Raw genomic sequence first — 20,536 nt, forward strand, 5'->3', positions numbered from 1 at the left:
GATCTTCATTTCTCACTAAGCAGCTTCTCTTCTACCCAGAGCCATGGGTGGGACTCCCTGAACATGTTGTGTGCAGGGCTCAGAACAGAACACAGAGCCCTCTCCTCCTTGTTCATGAGTTGTCTCTCAACCACGATCCTTTGCAAGCTCTTCTTTAACCTTCAAGTTTCCTAGGCACTTGCTTTTAAACTCTCAGTATCGATTCCCTTTTCTACTTCACTAATCATTCTGTTACTTTCTGTTGCTTCCAATTTTTTCCAATGTTTTTTTCCAATTTCCGACCTTAAACTTTTCTTGCTTTTCCATCTACCTTCTAAATCACATGGTCATTCTCCTTCCTAATTACCTTCTGCCTCTTACAAAGATGGGAAGATTGGAGCAGCATGTCTACTCTCTCAACTCTAGACAATTATATATTTTAGTGGTCTAGATTTGTACACTACTTCTGGCACTGAGGTCTAAGGTAGGTACACAATAGGCATGAATGAAGTTTTTATTCTCTATTAATTTTTAGGCCTTCTAAATAAACCCTTTTCTGCAACAGTTTTCTTTTAAGTCATTGATTCCTTTTTTCCCCTGATTTATTACTTTCTCCCCCCCACCCCCATTGCTTGCCTTTGCTATTCTAGGGTTCCATAATTCTACCTCTTTCCCACATCGCTCCGTTTTCCTTCCCAATAATTTTTCTTGCCATCCATACCTTTTAAGAATGATTTTTATGTAGTCAACCCCTCAATCTCCATCCATATATACACAATGTTGTCATAGAAACAAACCATCTGGTAAAAACCTGACTCACAGCCTGACCAAACACACTACCACCTCCCTCAGAAGCTTCAGTTTTTATGTCACAAAGACCAAATGTTTCCCTTCTGGTTGGATTTCTCCTGCTGCCTCATTTCTTAGATTCTTAGCACTATGGCTTGAATCTTGCGCATGCCTCAGAGACTGATACAGAGACATGATCTCCTCTGTCTGGTATTACTGAAGGTTGTAAAACCTTTAATTTTGTTACTCTTCCTATCTTTTCATGTCCCCACCATGAGACGAATGATTTTCCTGTGCCATATGTTCCAACTGTGTTGAAATGGCTTTCCCCTGACCAGAACCTGAAAAGCCATGATGTGGCCCCCTGGAACACGAGTAGAGTACCAGCCGAGTACACGTAACACTCTAGTTTATGTCTCTAAAAGTGGGGGTGAGGTAGCAGGTTGAGTCCACCTGCTCATGGACTCATAAAATACCTTCCTTCCTAGTTACCTCTGGTAATTTGTTACAGTGACGGAAAGCTGACAAATCAAACTTATAACTAATACCATTGTTTTCTTTCCCATCTACCTTCTAAATCACATGGTCATTCTCCTTCCTAATTACCTTCTGCCTCCTACAAAGGTGGGAAGATTGGAGCAGCACGTCTGCTCTCTCAACTCTAGACAATTATATATTTTAGTGGTCTAGATTTGTACAATACTTCTGGCACTGAGGTCTAAGGTACACAATAGGCATGAATGAAGTTTTTATTCTCTCTTCAATATGTATTGGACCCTTACAGTCTCATCTAGTTGTCTTGACTCTGTGTGACACTATCATCTATGTGCTATAAAGAAGGAACCGCATGCCCCACGTGCCCCATATACAGACACTTAAACCACAGTGTTTCTCCCAGCTCCACCTTTGCCAGTCTCTTAACTGCTCATATTAAGTATTGGATAAGTTGTCCATGGCTGAATTATATACTTCAAGTTTCATTTAAAAATCCCACCGAGTCCTGTTAAAGACTGTGATTTAAGCCTAATTGTTTCTCCTTGAACTTCAAAGCCTGTGTCTGTACCTGCACTTTCAACCCCACTTCAGAACTCATAGTCTTATCCATTTTGATGTATGATCAATTTTTTCAGAGCCAGAATAACAGTTTTAAATTGTCCTCTTGACACAACACAGGCCAATGCCTGGCTCACAGAACCCAGTAGTTGTAGAAGGAACAGATCAAGTCAAGTGGTGCACCTACCTGAAGAAATGCTTCACTTAACTTGGGCACACTGCTCAGGCAAACACAAACATCACTAAATCTAAGAAAGCTTTTATCCCTCCTGCATTATCACCCTGGCAACGTGTATGCAAGTTCTCTCATCGGAGTATCTCATTGGCAGGACACAGAAAAACAACACTTGTGCAAATTCAAATCAGGTACAACTTGGGCATTATTGGGTTTGTGTTTGTTTAGAGCATGCCCTTCCTGACTTAGGAGGGAGACAGGTAAACAAATAAATTATCAAAGTTTTGGTAATAATTATGCTGTAAAGACCAGAGAAAGAAGTACATTCGAGTAATGGTTCAGATTCAAGGACATCACTTATCCATTCAAAAGCCTTTTTCTTAAACCATAGGCAAAAGTGGAAATGTATGTTTTGGAAAAAAAATTGTACCAAATGGTACCAAAAGAAACAAATGGCACCAAACGAAAGGTGGTAAAAAATGAATAAAACTGCTACACAATAAATGAAAGTGGAAAATCTTCCTAAAGTACATGTTATATGCCTGACTTTAAAAACACACTTTTGAATTACTTTAACCTACCATGTGATTTTTTTCTTTACCAAAAAGCACATACGGCTGTAAATGCAAGGCTTTGCTTCCAGGTGATTGTCACTTAGAAATGAGGCATCTCTGTGTTTGGACTGAGACTACGACTTGACATCCTCCAGAGATTAAAATCATGTTCTATGTCTACCACGAGGGGAGAAAAATATTAACTCTTTGAAAGGAACACAGCTTCTACGACCTTATGAAAAGCAAGCCATGTTTACTAAACTTGACCTTAGGAGTATACATCGTATACAATGTCTCCCAGGCTCAGGGATTGGGTATTTGCAGCTAGCTCGTAGGCTTCTGGGAAAAGACTACACTCTAAGGTCTCTGACAATCAAGGCATTAGTCAGTCCATTGATAGTCTTACAATATTGCAGCATTACTGGGAAGTGGTAGAAGGTGGGAAATGGGGCCTAGATGGCTCAAGAAGGAAACTAGGGGTCTGCTCTGGAAAGACAGTCCTTGTCACCTGGCCCTGTTTCTCTGCCTCTGGACCACGGTGATCTGGATAACCATGCTGGGGAATGCATGCCCTTCAACAATGATGCTCTCTTTTACCTCAGGTTCAGGTACATGTGGCCAGCTGATCACAAAATGAAACCTTTGAAACTAAAAGCCAAAATGCAATCTTCTACCTTAGCTGGAAGATTCAGCTACTTGTGCTGGGCATTTAGGCACAGTAATGAAACGGTAACCAACACACACAGTCGAGAGGAAATGGTACAAAACTTTAAGTCACAGAAACAGAGCAAGGACAGTGGTGTGTGAACAGGCTGAGCTGGTTGGTGGCTGTCTTGTAAAAAAGATAAGTAAATAGTAAATTCAGGCCCCCTAGAAAGGGCCTTCACAATGCTAATCAGTTTTTTCACAGTTAGCATTCTTGTTCCACTGGCTCAGGTACCCCACACGTTAAACCTGGACGGACTAAGACTATATGGAGCTCACAGTGCTCGATCCAAACATTCCCCGGATGTGATGCCAGCTAACTACTACCCAAAACACTTTCCTAGTATCGGTCCCTTTCTCAAAATATTCACTGGAAGTTCAAATTCCTCAGCCTGATGATACTCGGGGTCCTCCAAGAGCTGGCTCCCGTAGACCCCCCAACCCTATCTCCTATCAGTTCCTTCTTCAGCTCAATCTTTCTCCTCACAGTCCCTAAAACTATCCTACCTTTGTTCCTGGCGCTCCTCATTAGCATGCATTCCAGCTCTTCCCCACCTATTCAAATTCTACCCATTTCCTAAGTAGGCTCAGATTCCACCTCGGCCTTGAAGTTTGGCCAGCACCTAGCAAGCTGAAGAGCTCTTTCTTCTGAACTCTGAGAGCACTTTTTGTTTGCACCAGTGGCTCCTAACCTTCCTGAGAAAGAAGCCCTTTTTATGACACCAAAATATTTCAGAACTCAAGGATAGCTTCTTTCTAATCTGGTGATGGAGAAAGTGTGTGGTCACAAAACCTGCTGTGAACCTAAGGACAGAAGCTTTGCATTTGAACAGAGGTAGCAGACATTCACAAGTGAAAAGGCTATGCATGTGACTTGCTAATGTGATCAACAAACACACAAAGTTGGCTCTACATCCAAAACTATGTTCTCACCTTCACCGTGTCCTCTCCTGCTCCACATCATGGGCTGAAGGGCTTAGTCCCCACACGCCATTTTGGAATATCATTGTCCTTCCGTTTTTTGCGAAAAGTCAGAATTTGTATCTCCCTCAGTGAATCCATGAGCTCCTTAAGTCAAGGTCAGCTGAAATTCTTAGTTGAACTGCTGAGTTCCTTCACAAGGCTCTGTGCACAGTAAAAACTTTGTTCTCTCCTTCTGTCCCCAATATGGTCTGAAGAAGTTTGCCAGAGTGTAGAAAGGCTGGGTGGACTACCAGGTGAATCACCATAACCTACCACTTGGAGTCATTACTTAATATTTTACTGCTGTGCTCTGGTGACCAAGCTAGGAGGCTGCTAAGCTGTCCTATGTCTGAGGAGGAGGAGGAGGAGGAGGAGGAGGAGGAGGAGGAGGAGGAGGAGGAGGAGGAGGAGGAGGAGGAGGAAAGAAGAAGAAGAAGAAGAAGAAGAAGAAGAAGAAGAAGAAGAAGAAGAAATAATCTCGTTTTTCATCTATCCTCAAATAAGTTGCATATGTCAAAGATTTCTTCTAAACATTTCATCATTCACATCATTAGCATCCATGTTTGTTTATGGCTCTTTTCTTCTTTTCAGTAAAACTATCCAGATTGAAAGGTACAGGTTTTAAATGTGCCCTTCAATGATTTCCAACAGACACCAGCCTTTAGAAACCAAAGTGCAAGCTAAATGTTAGCTTGCTATAAGGGAAACATAACACAGTGGTAAAGAAGAAAAAGCCCCAGGCTAAGAATTTAGTAATACAGCAGTCGCCATTTCTGACATAAGCACTGCCTTGTGTAGCTTTTAAAATGGAGGTGTAATAATTCATTACAAAGTTGTTATGTGCTAAGCACCTCTGTGTGGCCAGTATATACTAAGCACTTTACGAGCGAGCAGTAGCTCCTTTACTTCCCCGTGGCAAGCTTCAAGGGCATGCATTGTACTTGCATCCTTTCAAAGATGTGAACATTGCAGCCTAAAGATATTCAGTAGGAGCTGGAGATGGCACATGGCTGGTTTCTCACTGTTGTAGTTAATTTCCCTTTTATAAACCTGCTGAAGAGTTTAATGTTTCTCAAGTAGACTTTTCTTATCCTGGGCTGCTCCTCTATGTAGGTAGAGATGATGTGAAGGTGGTACTGAAAAGGCTGGTCTGAGAACACCAGGGCACTGGGGAGAAGTGTATCAGTGTATGTTGCAAATTAGCAGATGGTAAAATCAACCAGTGTTTGAAGATTGGAAGCAGATGACCTGGCTCAGGCTCAGCACCTCAATCATATCAATATGGAAGCAGAGTTTATTTGCCCGAAATGCAATCAAGCCACCAAATGATTAGTCCTTCTTTCCTGTCTTTTACTAAGCCCCAGGAGCACCTAGATAGTCCCCTTCTCACACTCAGTATTAACTGAGTGAGAACTATTAAGCGTATCACGTACTTTGAGTATCAGCAAAAGCTGTTCAGTGATACCAAAAGCCGAGAGTAGGAACAGACACGCACCCCTCCTATGGAGACACTGCTGTACCAGTTCCAAAAGACATGCTTCTTTAAAAGACAACATTCACCATTATTTCATAGTAGCTACTAATGCTTTGAGCATGTAGCAGATGCCAGTAATCATTCTCTTAATTAGTCTATCCTTCAAGAGTAAATGGGGAATCCCCATTGCACAGCAGGGGCTTAAAAGTAGCAAGGTTATCCAATGAACAGAAGTACTTTCAGTCTGTTGACTGGGGCACTCTGTAGGTACCATTATTATCTTGATTGCACAGGTCTGAATCAAAGGCCAGGCCTACTGGACTAGTTTGCTGGAGACTGACTGCCCTCAGGGCCCCTCCAGCCCACTCTGTTGCCTCTTAAGACCAACCTTTGTTACATGGAACATAAGCAGCTTAACTGACTCTGAGTCCCAAGCAGTCTGCCTGTAAAAGAGGCACTCTCGAATCAGGACGCCATTTTTCTTCATTTTCTAGTATGACTCTTGTCCCACCCCAATCTCAAGGCCAGTGTGAAATTGGTGCTGAGATAAAATACATAAGTAAGTAGCATGACTTCAGGTAAATTACCCATCCTTTCTCACTGCCCACACTACATCAATGTATTTGTTAAAACACAAACCCAGTCACAACATTTCTGTTTACCGGACAAAGTTTTGAGCTTGGTATGCAGAGCCCGCATGACCTGGTCAGGCTTACATTTTGGCCTCATTTCTCTATACTCTGTGCAGTCTGCTTAACACATAACACACACACACACACACACACACACACACACACACACACGCACATACACACAAAGAGACAGACACAAAACACACTCTTTACACTTCATGTGAATGCATTATTACTCTTTCAATTGTTCCCTACCTTAAAATGTTTGCCTCCAATTACTTTTGCCATATTTTAACTATGGCAAGCCCATGTTTACTAACAACAACCTTACATATCATTTTACCACTCAATTTAATCATACTGTGTGAGCGTGACTTTATATCATGCCTAAAATTCAAAGTCCAATAATTCTGCTTGTCAAACAGTAAGTTATTATGGTCCACAGCAGATTGGCTGCTGCATCTCAAATCAAAGGCTGGCGATGCTATTCACTGCGACTGTTCCCTGGATGGACCAACTTATGATGTCTTTGTGAGCTGTTCCGTGAAGATGAGTACTTTCCAATGAGTTGAAAATGAAGCTTTAAATAGGTCCCTGAATAGTTAATGGGGTATAAGTAATATGAATGGGCGCCTTGCTCCCGTAATGCATTATTTTCATGATTTACTTAGTAGCAAGGGCATTCATTCAACAAATACCTATTCCAAAGCTGCCAGATGTAGGATGCCACGACAGCGGACAAGTCAATCCTGCTTTCAAGGAGCTCTGGGCTCCACTAGCAAAGCAACAGTATATGTGGATACTCTAAAGCTTTCATCTTGGCCATAATATTAGATAAGGTGATATAAAAATCTCCCGGCAGGTAAAGAAGCCCAGCAGACATGCAGTTTGTCGCTAGGGACAGGAGCAATGCTCTATGAACCTCATGTTTCAGAGAACAAGAAGGGACGGTTCGAGGCAATCCCAGCAGGCCTACGCACCTCCTCTCTAACACAGTCTGTGTGCTGTTTGAGAACACATCAGTCACTCGGCCGCTTTAACACCAGCTGCATAAAACCTTGTCTTAAAAGCTATTTGGAGGATGAAATGACTAAATATGTGGAGGATGTCATAATAGCCATGCAGTGTTAAGAACTCAGTTGATTCAATTAATAATTTTTCCTTTCAAAATCTCACTTATTACTGATAAACACAATGATAATATTGGTAAACAACTCAGATTTTGCTTTATTCTATAGGGGGAAAAATGTCCCTCATGTTTATTATGGAGAATACAAAAACATCCCTCCTCTGTGGAATGTTAGCTGAGCTCACTACGTTGGGGTGTGTGTGTGTGTGTGTGTGTGTGTGTGTGTGTGTGTAATAGATAGTGAAGGCATAAAATAAAACTAAAAGCAAGCAAGCAAGAAAGGAAGGAATCAAGGAAGGAAGGAAGAGAAAGGGAGAGATAAAGAAAGAAAGAAGTCTACAAAGCCAGCAACTTGCCACAAGCGTAATCATAATAAATGTTCATTTGTAAGCGTTTGAGGTCCTACTAACTTTGCACATGAATCCTTGGTTAGCTTTTCCTAACTCTGATTCTCTCTTTGTAAAGCTGGTACCTGCCAACCGCTGAGTAGAATTACAGGAGAGGTAGCCTTTACCCCTCCGTGCTGCTCACCACCATCCTGGGACAGTGTAAGAAATCAGGAATCAACTAAAACAGGCATGGACTTGCCTAAAAGTTCACAACTTCCTTGAAGGAACCGGAGTTTTCTCCCAGAAGGCAAGATGTTTTGGGGCAAATCCACCTTTGCTTATACAGAAGAACCAGGGTGGAGATGTCACATAGCACTCTTTCGCTGTGAGCAACTAAAGAACTGAACACAATCTGAATCTGTGCCTGGAAACCCTGGGACAACTTCCGGCAACAACCATCAGAACCCTGGGTTCACTACAATTCCTACAATAGGAGTGGTTTAATAACAGGTGATGGGTGAAAACAGAGTCCCCCAACTTGTCCACATATGCTGCCCATTTAACCCTCTCGACTAAACCATTTTCTCTCTTCCAACCTCGCATAGTTTCTAGCCATCCATGGCTGATTTCAAAGCCAAAAGAAATGGGACCATCCACATCACTACTCACTGAAAAATATTTCCCGAAGTAGAAGTAGAAGGTATTTACTCTGAGCAGTAGCAAAAATGTTGTTTGAATTTCACAAATGTGCATATAATGATGGCTATTGTAATGAAAAGCAGAGATGATTCTCCTCCTTTTCATCTCAAAGAGGCTTAAAGCGAGCAGGGGCTGGCTGACAGAATTATAATTAAGTCAAAAGCTTTGAAAACTAGTTAGAGACAGCTTCCCCAAAGTCAAGCAATTGAAGCAATATGTGGGGCATGTGTGGACACAGAAGAAATCTCCTACCCAAGATGGAAGGCAAAACTATCCTAGGCAGTCACTATGTTGTAAAATCCATGTCCTAGCCAAGTCGCTGCCCTCAGCCTGTATGCAGTCTGCTGTGCCCTGCTCCATTGCATTCTCCATGTTGAGGGCCCTAGCATGGGCAGCTGCTCAGACACTTAGGACGTAGGTACTGAGAGAGACATTCGAAGATGAGGAAGAGCATACATTCCAAAAACCTGGGCTTTGGCTTCTGTCCACAGCTCTTCCGACACGAGTGCAGATTCCAGTGGTACCCATTACAAGTTATGTGCCTCAAAACTTGGCATTTAACTTTTTACAGCTTTCTTTGTAAAACAGGAATCATACCATAGAGGTGACTATTATTTACACATGGCCCAGCAGTTAATATTAATAGATACAGTAAGCTGCTCACCAAGTTCCAAATATGCCACGAGGTTTGCATTACATGCTCACGGCAAGCCTAAAGTGGGATCTGTAGCTCTCCTCATTGTACTGAGGAGAAATGGAGTCACATGGTAGCTCATCTGCCCCAGTTCCTCCAGCTGGTGCCCTATGCAAATGGAGTTCAAACCCACCCTCTTAACCTTCCTCCTGGCCAGTTCTAGGAACATTCTGAAGATTTAATAAAACAAAATGTGTTGGTCAGTCAGTGCAAGGACCAAATGACCAACAAATTCCTCCTAAACAGCTGTTGTCACCATTAACAGACATGTGAGAATTATTGCCATGTATATAAAACAGAGCAAATATTAAATTCTGACTAATAATTTTATTCCTTCATAGGTTTTGCTTTTGAGTAATTTCTAAGAAGCCAATTTTGTGGCCATCAACAAACGCCTAAAAATTTTATTTAGGAATGCCTTTCCTCATAGCGTTCCTCCCAGAAACTGAATTATGTGTAGAATATAAACAGGAGTAATATTAGATTAACATGTTTCTATTGACATCAGAATATTCAACCACAGATACGCAAATATTGCCAGTAAGAAGCAGCCTCAGACCCCAACTGTACACATTCCCTTGGCTGACAGACTTCCGGTAAACAAGACGGAGTGAAGACACTCTCGTCAGCCGGAACTATATTTCACTGAAATATGTAGGGGAGAAAATGCATTCAGATAATTTGCTAGTGTTCTCAGCTTTGTAGAAATTACAAAATTGCTTTAAAATAGATTTGGGTAACATAGATGTGGATAATTGTATCAACCTACCACCCTAAAATATGCAAAACACAGTTGAAAAAAATTTTTAAATGCAGGCAATTTGGCCACCTAATTCAAGACCACAATCTTGGAAATCTGATACACCAATTCAAAATTACTATTTGAATTACTGGAGGAATTCCTGCAATGAATGGTAGAGAATTCCAGTTACATTGGCTTGTACATCATTTAAAAACTGCGAATTCAGGTCTGAGCTTTGCTCAAGCTCCCTCCCCCTCTTTCTTTGCCTTTTCCCAACCCCCATACAACCAAAAATAAACACTCAAATTGGCAGTATAGAACTCATCAATCTCAAACTCCTGTGAACTTAAGACAATCAGAAAAAACAAAACAAAGATGCTTAAAAAAAAAAAACTGCTTTGCAAACAAGGCTCTAACTAGGCGTGTAAATAAAATCCCTTTACTGCTGTGGCACTGAGTCCTTCACAAGGAAAGTAGTTTGTTGACTTCTCACACCATGAATATCCATCAGCACAAGGCTGTGCATACATCAAGCATGAGCACCCACCCACACCAGAAAGCCTCTTTCTTTCACACTGGACACTTTGCTACTCAGCTAGCTTTATCTGAAAGCTTATTTCTTTAAAGTAATGCTCTCAAAATAACAAGAGACAAGTCATGTGAATCTAGTCAAAGCCAACTATAAACTATGTGGAAGGTTTGCTGATAGTTTAACTAAATTCCATTGAGTTGGGACTATTTTCATTTAGGCTGTTGCACTTAAATATCTGTCATGATGTGTGTGTGCGTGCAAACTGAGAACTGAGTATTTGCTATGGGCAAAGGGAGGTGATATTTGAATGTCTCTGAGAAGAAATGTCTTTCCTATTGTACCTTAGAAGACATTCAGAAGACTAGGGGAGAAGGTTCAGATCCTAGGTTGTGCTTTTAGCCATTCCCTAGTGTCTCCAGCACTAATCTGGTCAACAGTAACTGAAATATTCATCAACTGCCTTGGAAACCTGTCTCGTTCAATAGTGCTTTCGCTGTCAATCAAGCAAGCATTCTCTGATGCCTACCACTTGAGTTCTACATCACAAAGGTTTAGAAGCTGGGTAACACCTCACACTGTGAGTTGCAACAAGAACCAGAGATGCTGGCCTTAAAAAAAAGCAAGGAGTTAAAGCTTCCAAACGCAAAACAATCAATTATGACTCAAGAACACGGTGCTTGGAAAACAGAAAAGCTCAGCTCTCAAGCCTGGAGCTTGGGTGTTTCTGTCCTTATCCTTGATGTGAACCATGAAAACAGGCACTAGCCTATGAGTATAGAACCTACTGAGTCCTAGAATAATTTGGCAGCAGACTTCAGAAGAAACTTAATATTCTCTGCTTCTCCATTCTATTTCCTTCTTGTTTGTTCTTAGGATGAAGCTATGGTTATTCATAGAGGAGATTTTCTGTTTTCTTAGCCTCATGATATGGACAAGTGGTGTCAGGAAGTTTAGAAACCAGCTCTTGAGTTAGAGAAGACAACCTGAGTACACTCAGCCAAAGCCAACTGTAAACGACACAGAATTCTGCTGATCATTAAATTAATTTCAATTGAACTGGGACTATTTTAAATTGAGCTTCTAAGAAGTCATTTAAATACCTCCTGGTGTGTGTGTGTGTGTGTGTGTGTGTGTGTGTGTGTGTGTGTTGTGTGTATATATGTGTGTGGGAGGGGTGTGGTGGTGTGTTGGGTGTATGGGGTGTATATGTGTGTGTGTGTGTGTGTGTGTGTGTGTGTGTGTGTGTGACATGTGGATGTGGTGTGTATGGGGTGTATGTGGTGTGTTGGGGGATGTTGAGGTATAGTGTGTGTGTATGTATATATATGTATACAGAAGTATTTACTATGACATGATGGTGTTATTTTAATTTCTAATGTGTTTTTTAATAATTTATTTAATTTTATGTGTATTGGTGTGAGTTACAGACAATTGTGAACTGCTAGGTGGGCGTTAGGTGTTGAACCATGGTCCCTTGGAAGAATAGGCAGTGCTCCTAACCACTCAGCCATCTCTCCAGCTCCTTAGTGGCTAGCTGTAATGACTTTCTTTCCTTCTTTCCTGATCCTCTAATTCACCGATGAACACTTCAGATTTCAAACTAAATCATATCCCAAAGAAGGAGAAGGAAATCTATAATGACTCTGTCCCAGGGAGGCTTGCCAGGCACTAATAAACTTACTAATTTTAAGCACAATTCCTATGGTGCTGGCTGAGAGAAATGGAATAGGAATATGATGGGACAGAACAGGGGCATGATAAATTGATTCACAAACTCAATAATCTAGAACACTGGGATATGTCTGGAACTAAAGTCATGTAGCAGATCATAAGTAAAATTCACGTCCCTAATCTTAAGCCGTATGCTAAGAAAATGCTCTAAGTTTCCCGGTAAACTGACAACAATATTCCTCTAGTGCTCTGAATGATTTAGAGTGAGATCCTCTATCTTTGCTTCTGACCCTACAGCATCCCACCATCTGTAAGCACAGAAAACCTGAAAACAGAGGTTCGGTGACTAGTTATGCACTCCTTTGAAACTGGACCTTGAAAGTTCATTTCCAAGACCTGACATAGTCAAGAGTTTTTTGTGTTTTTAATTCATTGAGACAGGATATCCTGCAGTCCAGGCTGGTCTCAAACTCACTTGCAATGTTGAAGCTGACTTTGAACCCGATTGAGCCTCCTGACCCCATTTTCCCAGTGCTGGCCTAGAGCTCATCATCAGAGTTTTCATAGCTAACTTTGTTGTTTTTGTTTGCTTTGTCTTAGTGTAAGAAATTACTTCTAAGGACCAGGAGTGGCGAAGTGTACCTTTAATTCCAGCACTCAGGAGGCAAACAGGCAGATGGAGATCTTTGAGTCCAAGGCCAGCCAGTTCTACAGAGTGAACAGGACAGCCAGAGCTACATAGTGAAACTGTGTCTCAATAAAAACAAAGAAGAAAAACGAATGACTGTATAAATGAATGAATGAATACATGAATGAATGAATGAATGACAGAAGGCAGAGAGCCAAGGAGAACTTATTTCTAACTATCTCACAAACTGAATGTTTCAAAAACAATCATAAAAATTATCTAGAATATTTAATTATTCTAAGCTAATTTAAATTATGTAAAAATATTACAAAATATAATATATTCATGAATACGGATGGGGTATCAAGGTATGAAACCTAAATATTCAGGGATATGTATGTGCTCTGTATTTTCTTTAAAGTCAAACCACATCTCATTCCCACAGACCATCAAGGGCAACACCTCACAGACACATGGACTCTGCTCAAACAGAAGCCAGCTTGTCAGTGACGCATTGAGAAGATGTGAGCGTCTAGATCCTCTTCCCCTATATCATATACAGTCATTATTTTTAATTCCTTCTCCCCGTATAAACTAGTAAATCTCATGAATCAAAGGAGGCTTAGTCCTCCTTGTTAGACAGGCTCAGTCCTCCTTGTTTAAGTGGCTGTCTTTATTTCTAACGTGATTGCAATAGGTTTGTCCTTGTGGCCTCTCTCTGGCTGCACAGCACCCTTGATTCACGGAGCCCATCTGAGGCAGACCCCACAGTGGACTCATCTGTGTTCTCAGGCTCTGAAATCTGAAGACGGATTCAAGCAAGAGACGAAACAGGACCGAGTGCCTGCTTTTACCGTACCAATTCTCTATCCGCTACTTATTCATCACAATTGTTTCTGTGTAAAGTTCCTATGACGATTGAGATGAAGAGGAAGGTGCTTTCTCCAGAGACTGCCTGACTTGCTAACACAGCACGAAGCGTCTCCTTTCACTACAGCCATTCTCCATAAACATAACATACTTAATGGTAAAGAGAACCACAGAACGGTTGTAGATAAAAGTAATTACTGTTGGCATAAAAACCGAGGCATAACTGAAAACTCCAAAATAAATGAGTTCTATGCTTTATTTGATGTGAATTTCTTAGCTTTTCACATTTTAAAAGACTTTCCTCCATACATACTCAAGTACTGCACCCAAATGATAATATTCACATAATTTACAAAATGATATATAAGTTAATCATGCTTATGGTTTTTTAAGAACCCGAGGTAAAAGATCATGTCGACTGGGGAACTGATCTGTAAGGGTTTGTCTATAAATGGATTCCTACCACAGATGACCCATTAAGCTTCTAATAAAGCTTGCTTAGCGAAGCCATCACTATCCTGAGGCTTAATAACAAATACGTGAGCACCAGTATCCGTGAAGACTTTCCTCGGGCTCCAGCTGAAATAATGTAACACCGTGGGCAGCTTGTCCTCCATACCTCTGAGCTATAAAAGTATACGTCACACTATGGGCAGCATATCCTCCCATACGTCTGTGCTATAAAAATATACATCGCACCAAGTGGCTGTGTATAACAGGCAGTAGTGTGTACATATAAACCTTCTATATTTTGAATGAAATATGTATGGATTAAAGTAGATGTGTCCATTTACATACAATTTACATGAGCATGTGTACTAACCATATTAAAATAGTTATAACCCTATGTTTAAAGCAGTCTACTCTATCTCCAAGAAAGTGAGTACGTTATACATGCTCGCCAAACAGGTTCGTGTGCTTCATAGATATTAAGTTTTAGCTTTTTCTTGTTTATACCACAGTGGCCAAAGCCACAGGCATACTAGACACAAAAACTGTTTCTCTAATTTAAGAAGAAATCCAGTTCAGTGTTCACATTTTTAAAAATGTGGTTGTATTTGCTAACAAAACAGAAAATAAAATGAAATTATTCCAAATTTTCAGTAGCCATATAGCAAAATGATGTAAAAATAATACCACGATGGGGATATGCAGATCCACAAGAAACATATTCAAATTTAAAAGTACTATGTGTAAACACATGTATATATTTCAGTACATATATGGATATATCCATATATGTGTGTGTATATATATATATGTCTTAAACTGAAAACAACCTATGGAATGTGATAATCTAGTAATATGGGAGACCCAATTACAGGAGAACACAGATTAAGTCAAATTACTTATATGGGAAGGGACAGTCTGCTGGATCTGAGGGCAGGGCTCACAGGCAGTCAGAGAGCAGACACTGAAGAAGAGATAAGGGCAGAGAAACAAGAGACCGACGGACAGACAGATGGACACTCACCTTCGGTGCCATTCGGAGTCATGGAAGTACTATTTATATGAGAGCTATCGAGTTTGGGGCCACTGGGGGATTCGCTACTACCACTGAGTCGGCTGTGCGGGCTGGTTAGATCCTGCATTTCCATAGACCTAAAGACAAGAAGCTTTCCGTTTGACAGACGCACCAGATCATAACACCACTACTTAATGTGCTAACGACTTGACACCTCCTTTGAAACACCGCACACAAAAGCCCCATTGTATCTATTTTCTCACACTGGTAATGGTTCTCCTTGCATCCGCCTCTAGCCCTTTCTTCCCGTGTGTCTCCCATCCTGTGTAGCAAAAGTTTCATGTGCAGTTTTTAAAATCTTGCCCCCCTCCAGTATAATGTAAGTCATAAGCTAATGTCAGACAATGGCATTGATTTTAATATTTAGAGAAAACATGGAGTCATATTTATAGTAAAACAAAACCCCAGAGCATTAATCTACTAAAAGAAAAAGCAAATACAGAAACACATGGAATAGAAATAAATCACTATTCTTGTACAATTTGTTTCATCTAATAAATTAGCACTGGGTACTCCCTTTATAATTTAACACCCAGTTGTTATTTAATGGGTCTCCAAACCAAATAAAACACTTGAAACCTCCTGCCCAGTGACAGGGAATGAGATTGTCCTGGTGCATGTGTTTACTCTGGCTTACTACTTAATTGTTCCTCTGTTTCCTTGAAACAAATGCAGCATTAAAGCACTATGATGTCGGCTCACTTGTTTGCTTTGTGGATTACATACACCGTAGCCAATTGAAAATGGATAAGGCCAGCAGCTCAGCCGGGTCCGTGGGACCATTAGCACTCTGAGTACCTCAGCTGTCACTTGGGGGAAAAATGGCAATTCTATGCAATGCTATAATTTTGCATTTTCACCATAGTTAAAACAGGTCAATGCCTCCCAGATGCTCCTACGGTTGCCAGCTACTTCAGCTGGAGGAGCACAACTGCAAGGAGTCACACTGACGATTTCAGAACTCATGTGTACCACTCTTGCATGAACACTGAAACTCTCTAAGGTCACTAATTAGATGCTCCATTTTCTGACAGTCTAATGTCCATTTCCCATATCCTAAAATTATACTTTTTCCAAAGAGTAATAATCTGGGGTGCAGGGGTTAGTGTTACACATAAAATGTTCACATTCTTTGCTCCTTCTGCCTCACCTGGGTCATTTTAATCTAGAGGCTACACTGGAAGTGACTGTTGGATATCAGTTGTAAAATAGCTTTACATGAGCCATTTTACTCCTTCAAAGTGTCTGAATTCAAGCACAAAATAATTTCAAATCATCCAGTGATTCCTAAGTATCATTCTACGTTCAGTTTTCTTAGCAGACAGCAACTGACTCAAATCAAGACTTTTATGCCTTTCCCACATACGTAATTGTTTTTTAACAAGTGCACTCATGCACACACACACACACACACACACACACACACACACACACAAATTGTTAAGTCGTTCCTAACCCAGCCTGTTGCTATTAATAGAAATAATTAAGGAATACTAGACAAAAATAGATCCAGGTCACAGAAAGTTAAGCTACAAAAAAATGTTGAATATCAACGAAAGAAATCCTTACCTGCAACTCGAGGAAAGAGCAACATCGGAACTGGTGTGAGATGTTTGCACCTGTGGCCAGGGGTAGAAAATTAGAGGTGGTCGTTAACTATGCTTCAGTGTCAGCTCTTAATTACATTGAGCCCATGGCTGTGCCCTACAATGCTCACTTTTAACCAAAAGAGAAAAGGGAGGATACTGCGGCCAGGAAAGGCATAGTATCTTTAAGTGGAGGGCTCAACTGCTGTTTCTTCCTGCAGGTCTCTCCTCCTCCCCTCCCCTTGTCAAGAGGGGAAGGCAGTCAAATGACGGGCTCGTGATTCATCACTGGCCTATGACAGCTGCAAACGGGATTACCCCTCCCCCAGTCAACACGCAAAGCAATCTCGCCCCAGCAGCTTGGAAAAGGTGTTAGGGAAGGGGGGGAAAGCTATTAACAAATGAGTATGTTTAAGAGCAGCAGTAGTTGGGGCAATAATCCCCAGCATCCTCCGACCTTTCATCTTCTGCTCTAGCCAGCTGAACCAGAGCCCCCGCCCAACCCCTTAGCGCCTCACTACTTCTTATCCGTAGCAGGATGGTTTTCTCCCAGTTACCTATGTGTCATTGAACATCGAATGAAACAGCTTCAGTCAATGCTGTGGTCACCAAACAAGGCAAAGGCAGGCTTTCATACGCAAAGCCCCAGCGTTCAGCAATGTACTTGTTGAACTATGCCAAGGTAAAAGCCAATGAGTATTTTTATTCAGCTATGCTGGACAACATGAAAGTAAGTGTGTGTGTGTGTGTGTGTGTGTGTGTGTGTGTGTGTGTGTGTGCGCGCGCGTGCGCGCGCACGTCCTATCTTTTAGACTGAAGGAGAATGCATATTTGAGTTCTCAATTCACCAGCCTGCATGTTTAGTTTGTTTCCAGATAAATTTGAATTGAGGGACTTTTTTGCACAGAGGCACTGATTCAAAGTGGTCCTAGCCATTGCTCTTCAGAGGCAGTTGTGAAGGGCCAGCAGGTAATGAGGTTCAGGTGAGGCAGGCTGCTCCCTGCTCAAAAGCTCCCACCTATGCTTGGGCAGGCAGGAAGGAACACTGCCTGACTTCTGAAATGGCGCAGAACTCCAAATCTTTGATGTACATTTTCATTCAACCTGAACTGACATCAATTAAGGCTGCAGAACCAAGATGAGAACTGAAGCGTCTCAAATGACATTAAAGTTATCCACCTAAACATCTTCTGTTGAGTCCTGCTAGTTTTTAATTGTGATTTATGAAATTAAGAAACACGACCTTTCTAGCAAGAATAAAGCATCATTACGCTGTAGCCTCTTGGGATAACGTTACTCGGAACTTCGAGGTATGCTTTTTTTTTTCATGCAGGACAAAACCAATTCTTTAAGACGTTTGAGTAACTGAAGTTACCGAGTGCTAACTTTAATGACTGCAGATGGCCATTATTTGATAAGTTTTCTGTCTTCTTAAAATTAATGTTCTCATGCAAGATTTTTTTTATAAACTGCAGCAATATATCTCAAGGATAAAATTCTCCTACTTTTATACACCTGGAATAAATTATAGGTGAGAAGGGACTTCATTTTAAGAACTCTCCTGGCTTAATCACATAAAAGTATGCTAAAGTACACACACTGCTCAATGCTAAAATACATCCCCATTGTAAAATCAGCCAGAACACCTAATCTTGAAATAGAACTTTTATTTCATTGTAAACTTTTAAAGTTTCAATGTATTCATATTTGAAGTTTAAAACCTACCGTTTCTCAGCTTGGCAAAAACATCGAATTTGGTAATTAAAAAAAAACAAAACCAAGGTCCTACAAATGAGACTATTCTAACGAATATTGTTGTTGAGAACAAAAAGCTGCATAAGAAGGAATTTCTCTTCTGGCAGCCTAGCGTCTACTGTATTTTCAGAGAGCAGTTTCTGAAAAGTCCGTGCCCATGATCTTCCTCTCATTAAGTGTACTTCAGATATATTCTTTTGTGTCTCAAGGATTATTTAAACCATGTGTTGTGTGTTACTGTATTTAAAAATGACTCTTTAATCAAAATAACTTTAAAACAACTAATCCTCACTTAGGCTGGTCAGCTGAACCCACATCGTGGTCCAGGAAAAATAAATCTACTCTCAAGAATGCGAATGCAGACAACAATTAGACACAGATGTGAGTGAAATTAGTTACAGTTTACAAAATGCTACACTTCACATGCTTTTAGTTCTTTATGTGCAGTGCAAGGTTACAGTGTGGTAGGGAGACGTCCTTACTCTTCTGATGGCGTATCTAAAAGGAAACCCTTCTGATGGCTGGACATTTCCTCCTGTGTTTGCAAAATGTCTGTAGAAGCTTTACTGTTGCTATTATTATTATTATTATTATTATTATTATTATTATTAACTCTAAAACCAAGGTGAGTTTCAAAAAATAATTAATGAAGGATATTTTCATTCAAAATTAAGGGACTCTGTGGTTTCTAAAAAAGTTCTGCTAGGCACCCAGTACATTTTCCTGTTTTATTTGTAAAAGTTAATATAATTTCTGTTATCTTCTCATCTGCTATTTTTAATTCCAATACTCTCAGGAATGCAAAATTAATACACATTTTATTATGAACAACCATCTCCTAGCACAGCAAAGCCATTCACCTTAATGCTTTTTAAAAACCCTTCCAGTGGGATCCACAGTTGTAGCATGCTGCCAGACATGTGAAGAGAGAAAGAAGAGAGCAGAGCTCCTGAGAATTTAAATCAAGACTCCTACACTGGTAACTAGGAGTTCTGATTAGTTAATGAGGTCTTTTAAGTTTGCCTTTTTTCTAATTAAATTTATAATTCTTCACAGATGTAACTTTTGTTGATGTTCAATTTGTCTCCCTCATTTTGTTAAACCTCACATTGTACTTCGTCAATCCATTGAATAGCCACATTAAATCTGCTAATACCATGCTCTTCAACCCCAGAAATTATTTCCAGAAGGCAAACGTGCTTTGAGAGATCATCAAACAAGACTTAAGGTACACATTTTATCACACTTTCCCTACCACAGAGCTCAGGATACAGAGCAAAATTCATGACTTTTGCCCTGTTTATTATACTTTGCTAAATCACCAATCAAAAGCATCTGACAGAAGATCATGTATGAAGCCAAAAGTTAATAATGTCCTGTGAGAAGTAAACTGCAAATGGAAAGGGCTTCTAACGCTCAGCAGCACGGAACAAATAAAACAGGGGGACGGAGCTAAAATTAGGGGCTTTCTGTGGCTTTTTTGCTTGCTAGAAGCAATTTTTATAAAATGGCTATAATTTAAAACTTTTTTCAAACCGAAAATAAATTTTCAATGTGAAAGTAGTGACCATACATCTAAGTAGAGCTGGCAGGCAAGCTGGTTTTTCTGTTCGACACAGATCAACCTGTGTGCTCCCCAACTGGAAAGACGAGGGTCATTTTCAAATCAGAATGTATTTTATAGGGGGCAAAGAATGCCTTCACCATAAGGCTGCTTCTTCTGCAGATTCCAGTCTTGCCACATTTCTCCTCTGTCCGAATTTCCAGGTCTCTGTGTTGTAATACAAACCTCAAGCCTTAAAAATACAACCTCACCCTAAAGTGGGGAAGAACTTCTAAGGAGAGGTAAATGTTTGTCACATGTTAACATTGCATTTTCTCATCAAAGCTTCCATAAACCGAATGCTCAAATGCTGGTGATATTATCTTAATGTAATATTCTATATCGTTTCTTGCATTATCTCCTTTAAAGAAACCAAGAAAACATAAGCCTTCTGAAACCAAAAACAAACAAGTGTTTAGAATACGCCATTCCTGTCTTCAGCTTTAAAA

General features: G+C 40.5%; 1 protein-coding gene across 1 annotated transcript in view; it reads right to left on the bottom strand.

The window, feature by feature from the left end:
* The window catches only part of Eya1 (EYA transcriptional coactivator and phosphatase 1), a 145,443-nt gene that overhangs the window by 123,350 nt on the left and 1,557 nt on the right, over positions 1 to 20,536 (bottom strand). Inside the window, exons 2-3 of the mRNA XM_032906829.1 lie at positions 16,713 to 16,762; positions 15,093 to 15,220 (exon numbers count right to left, since the gene is read on the bottom strand). Of these exons, the coding sequence (XP_032762720.1) occupies positions 15,093 to 15,216 (124 nt within the window). The 5' untranslated portion in view covers positions 15,217 to 15,220; positions 16,713 to 16,762. The remainder of the gene's footprint in view (positions 1 to 15,092; positions 15,221 to 16,712; positions 16,763 to 20,536) is intronic.

The sequence above is a fragment of the Rattus rattus genome, chromosome 1 (genome assembly GCF_011064425.1).
Source record: "Rattus rattus isolate New Zealand chromosome 1, Rrattus_CSIRO_v1, whole genome shotgun sequence".
Taxonomy (NCBI): domain Eukaryota; kingdom Metazoa; phylum Chordata; class Mammalia; order Rodentia; family Muridae; genus Rattus; species Rattus rattus.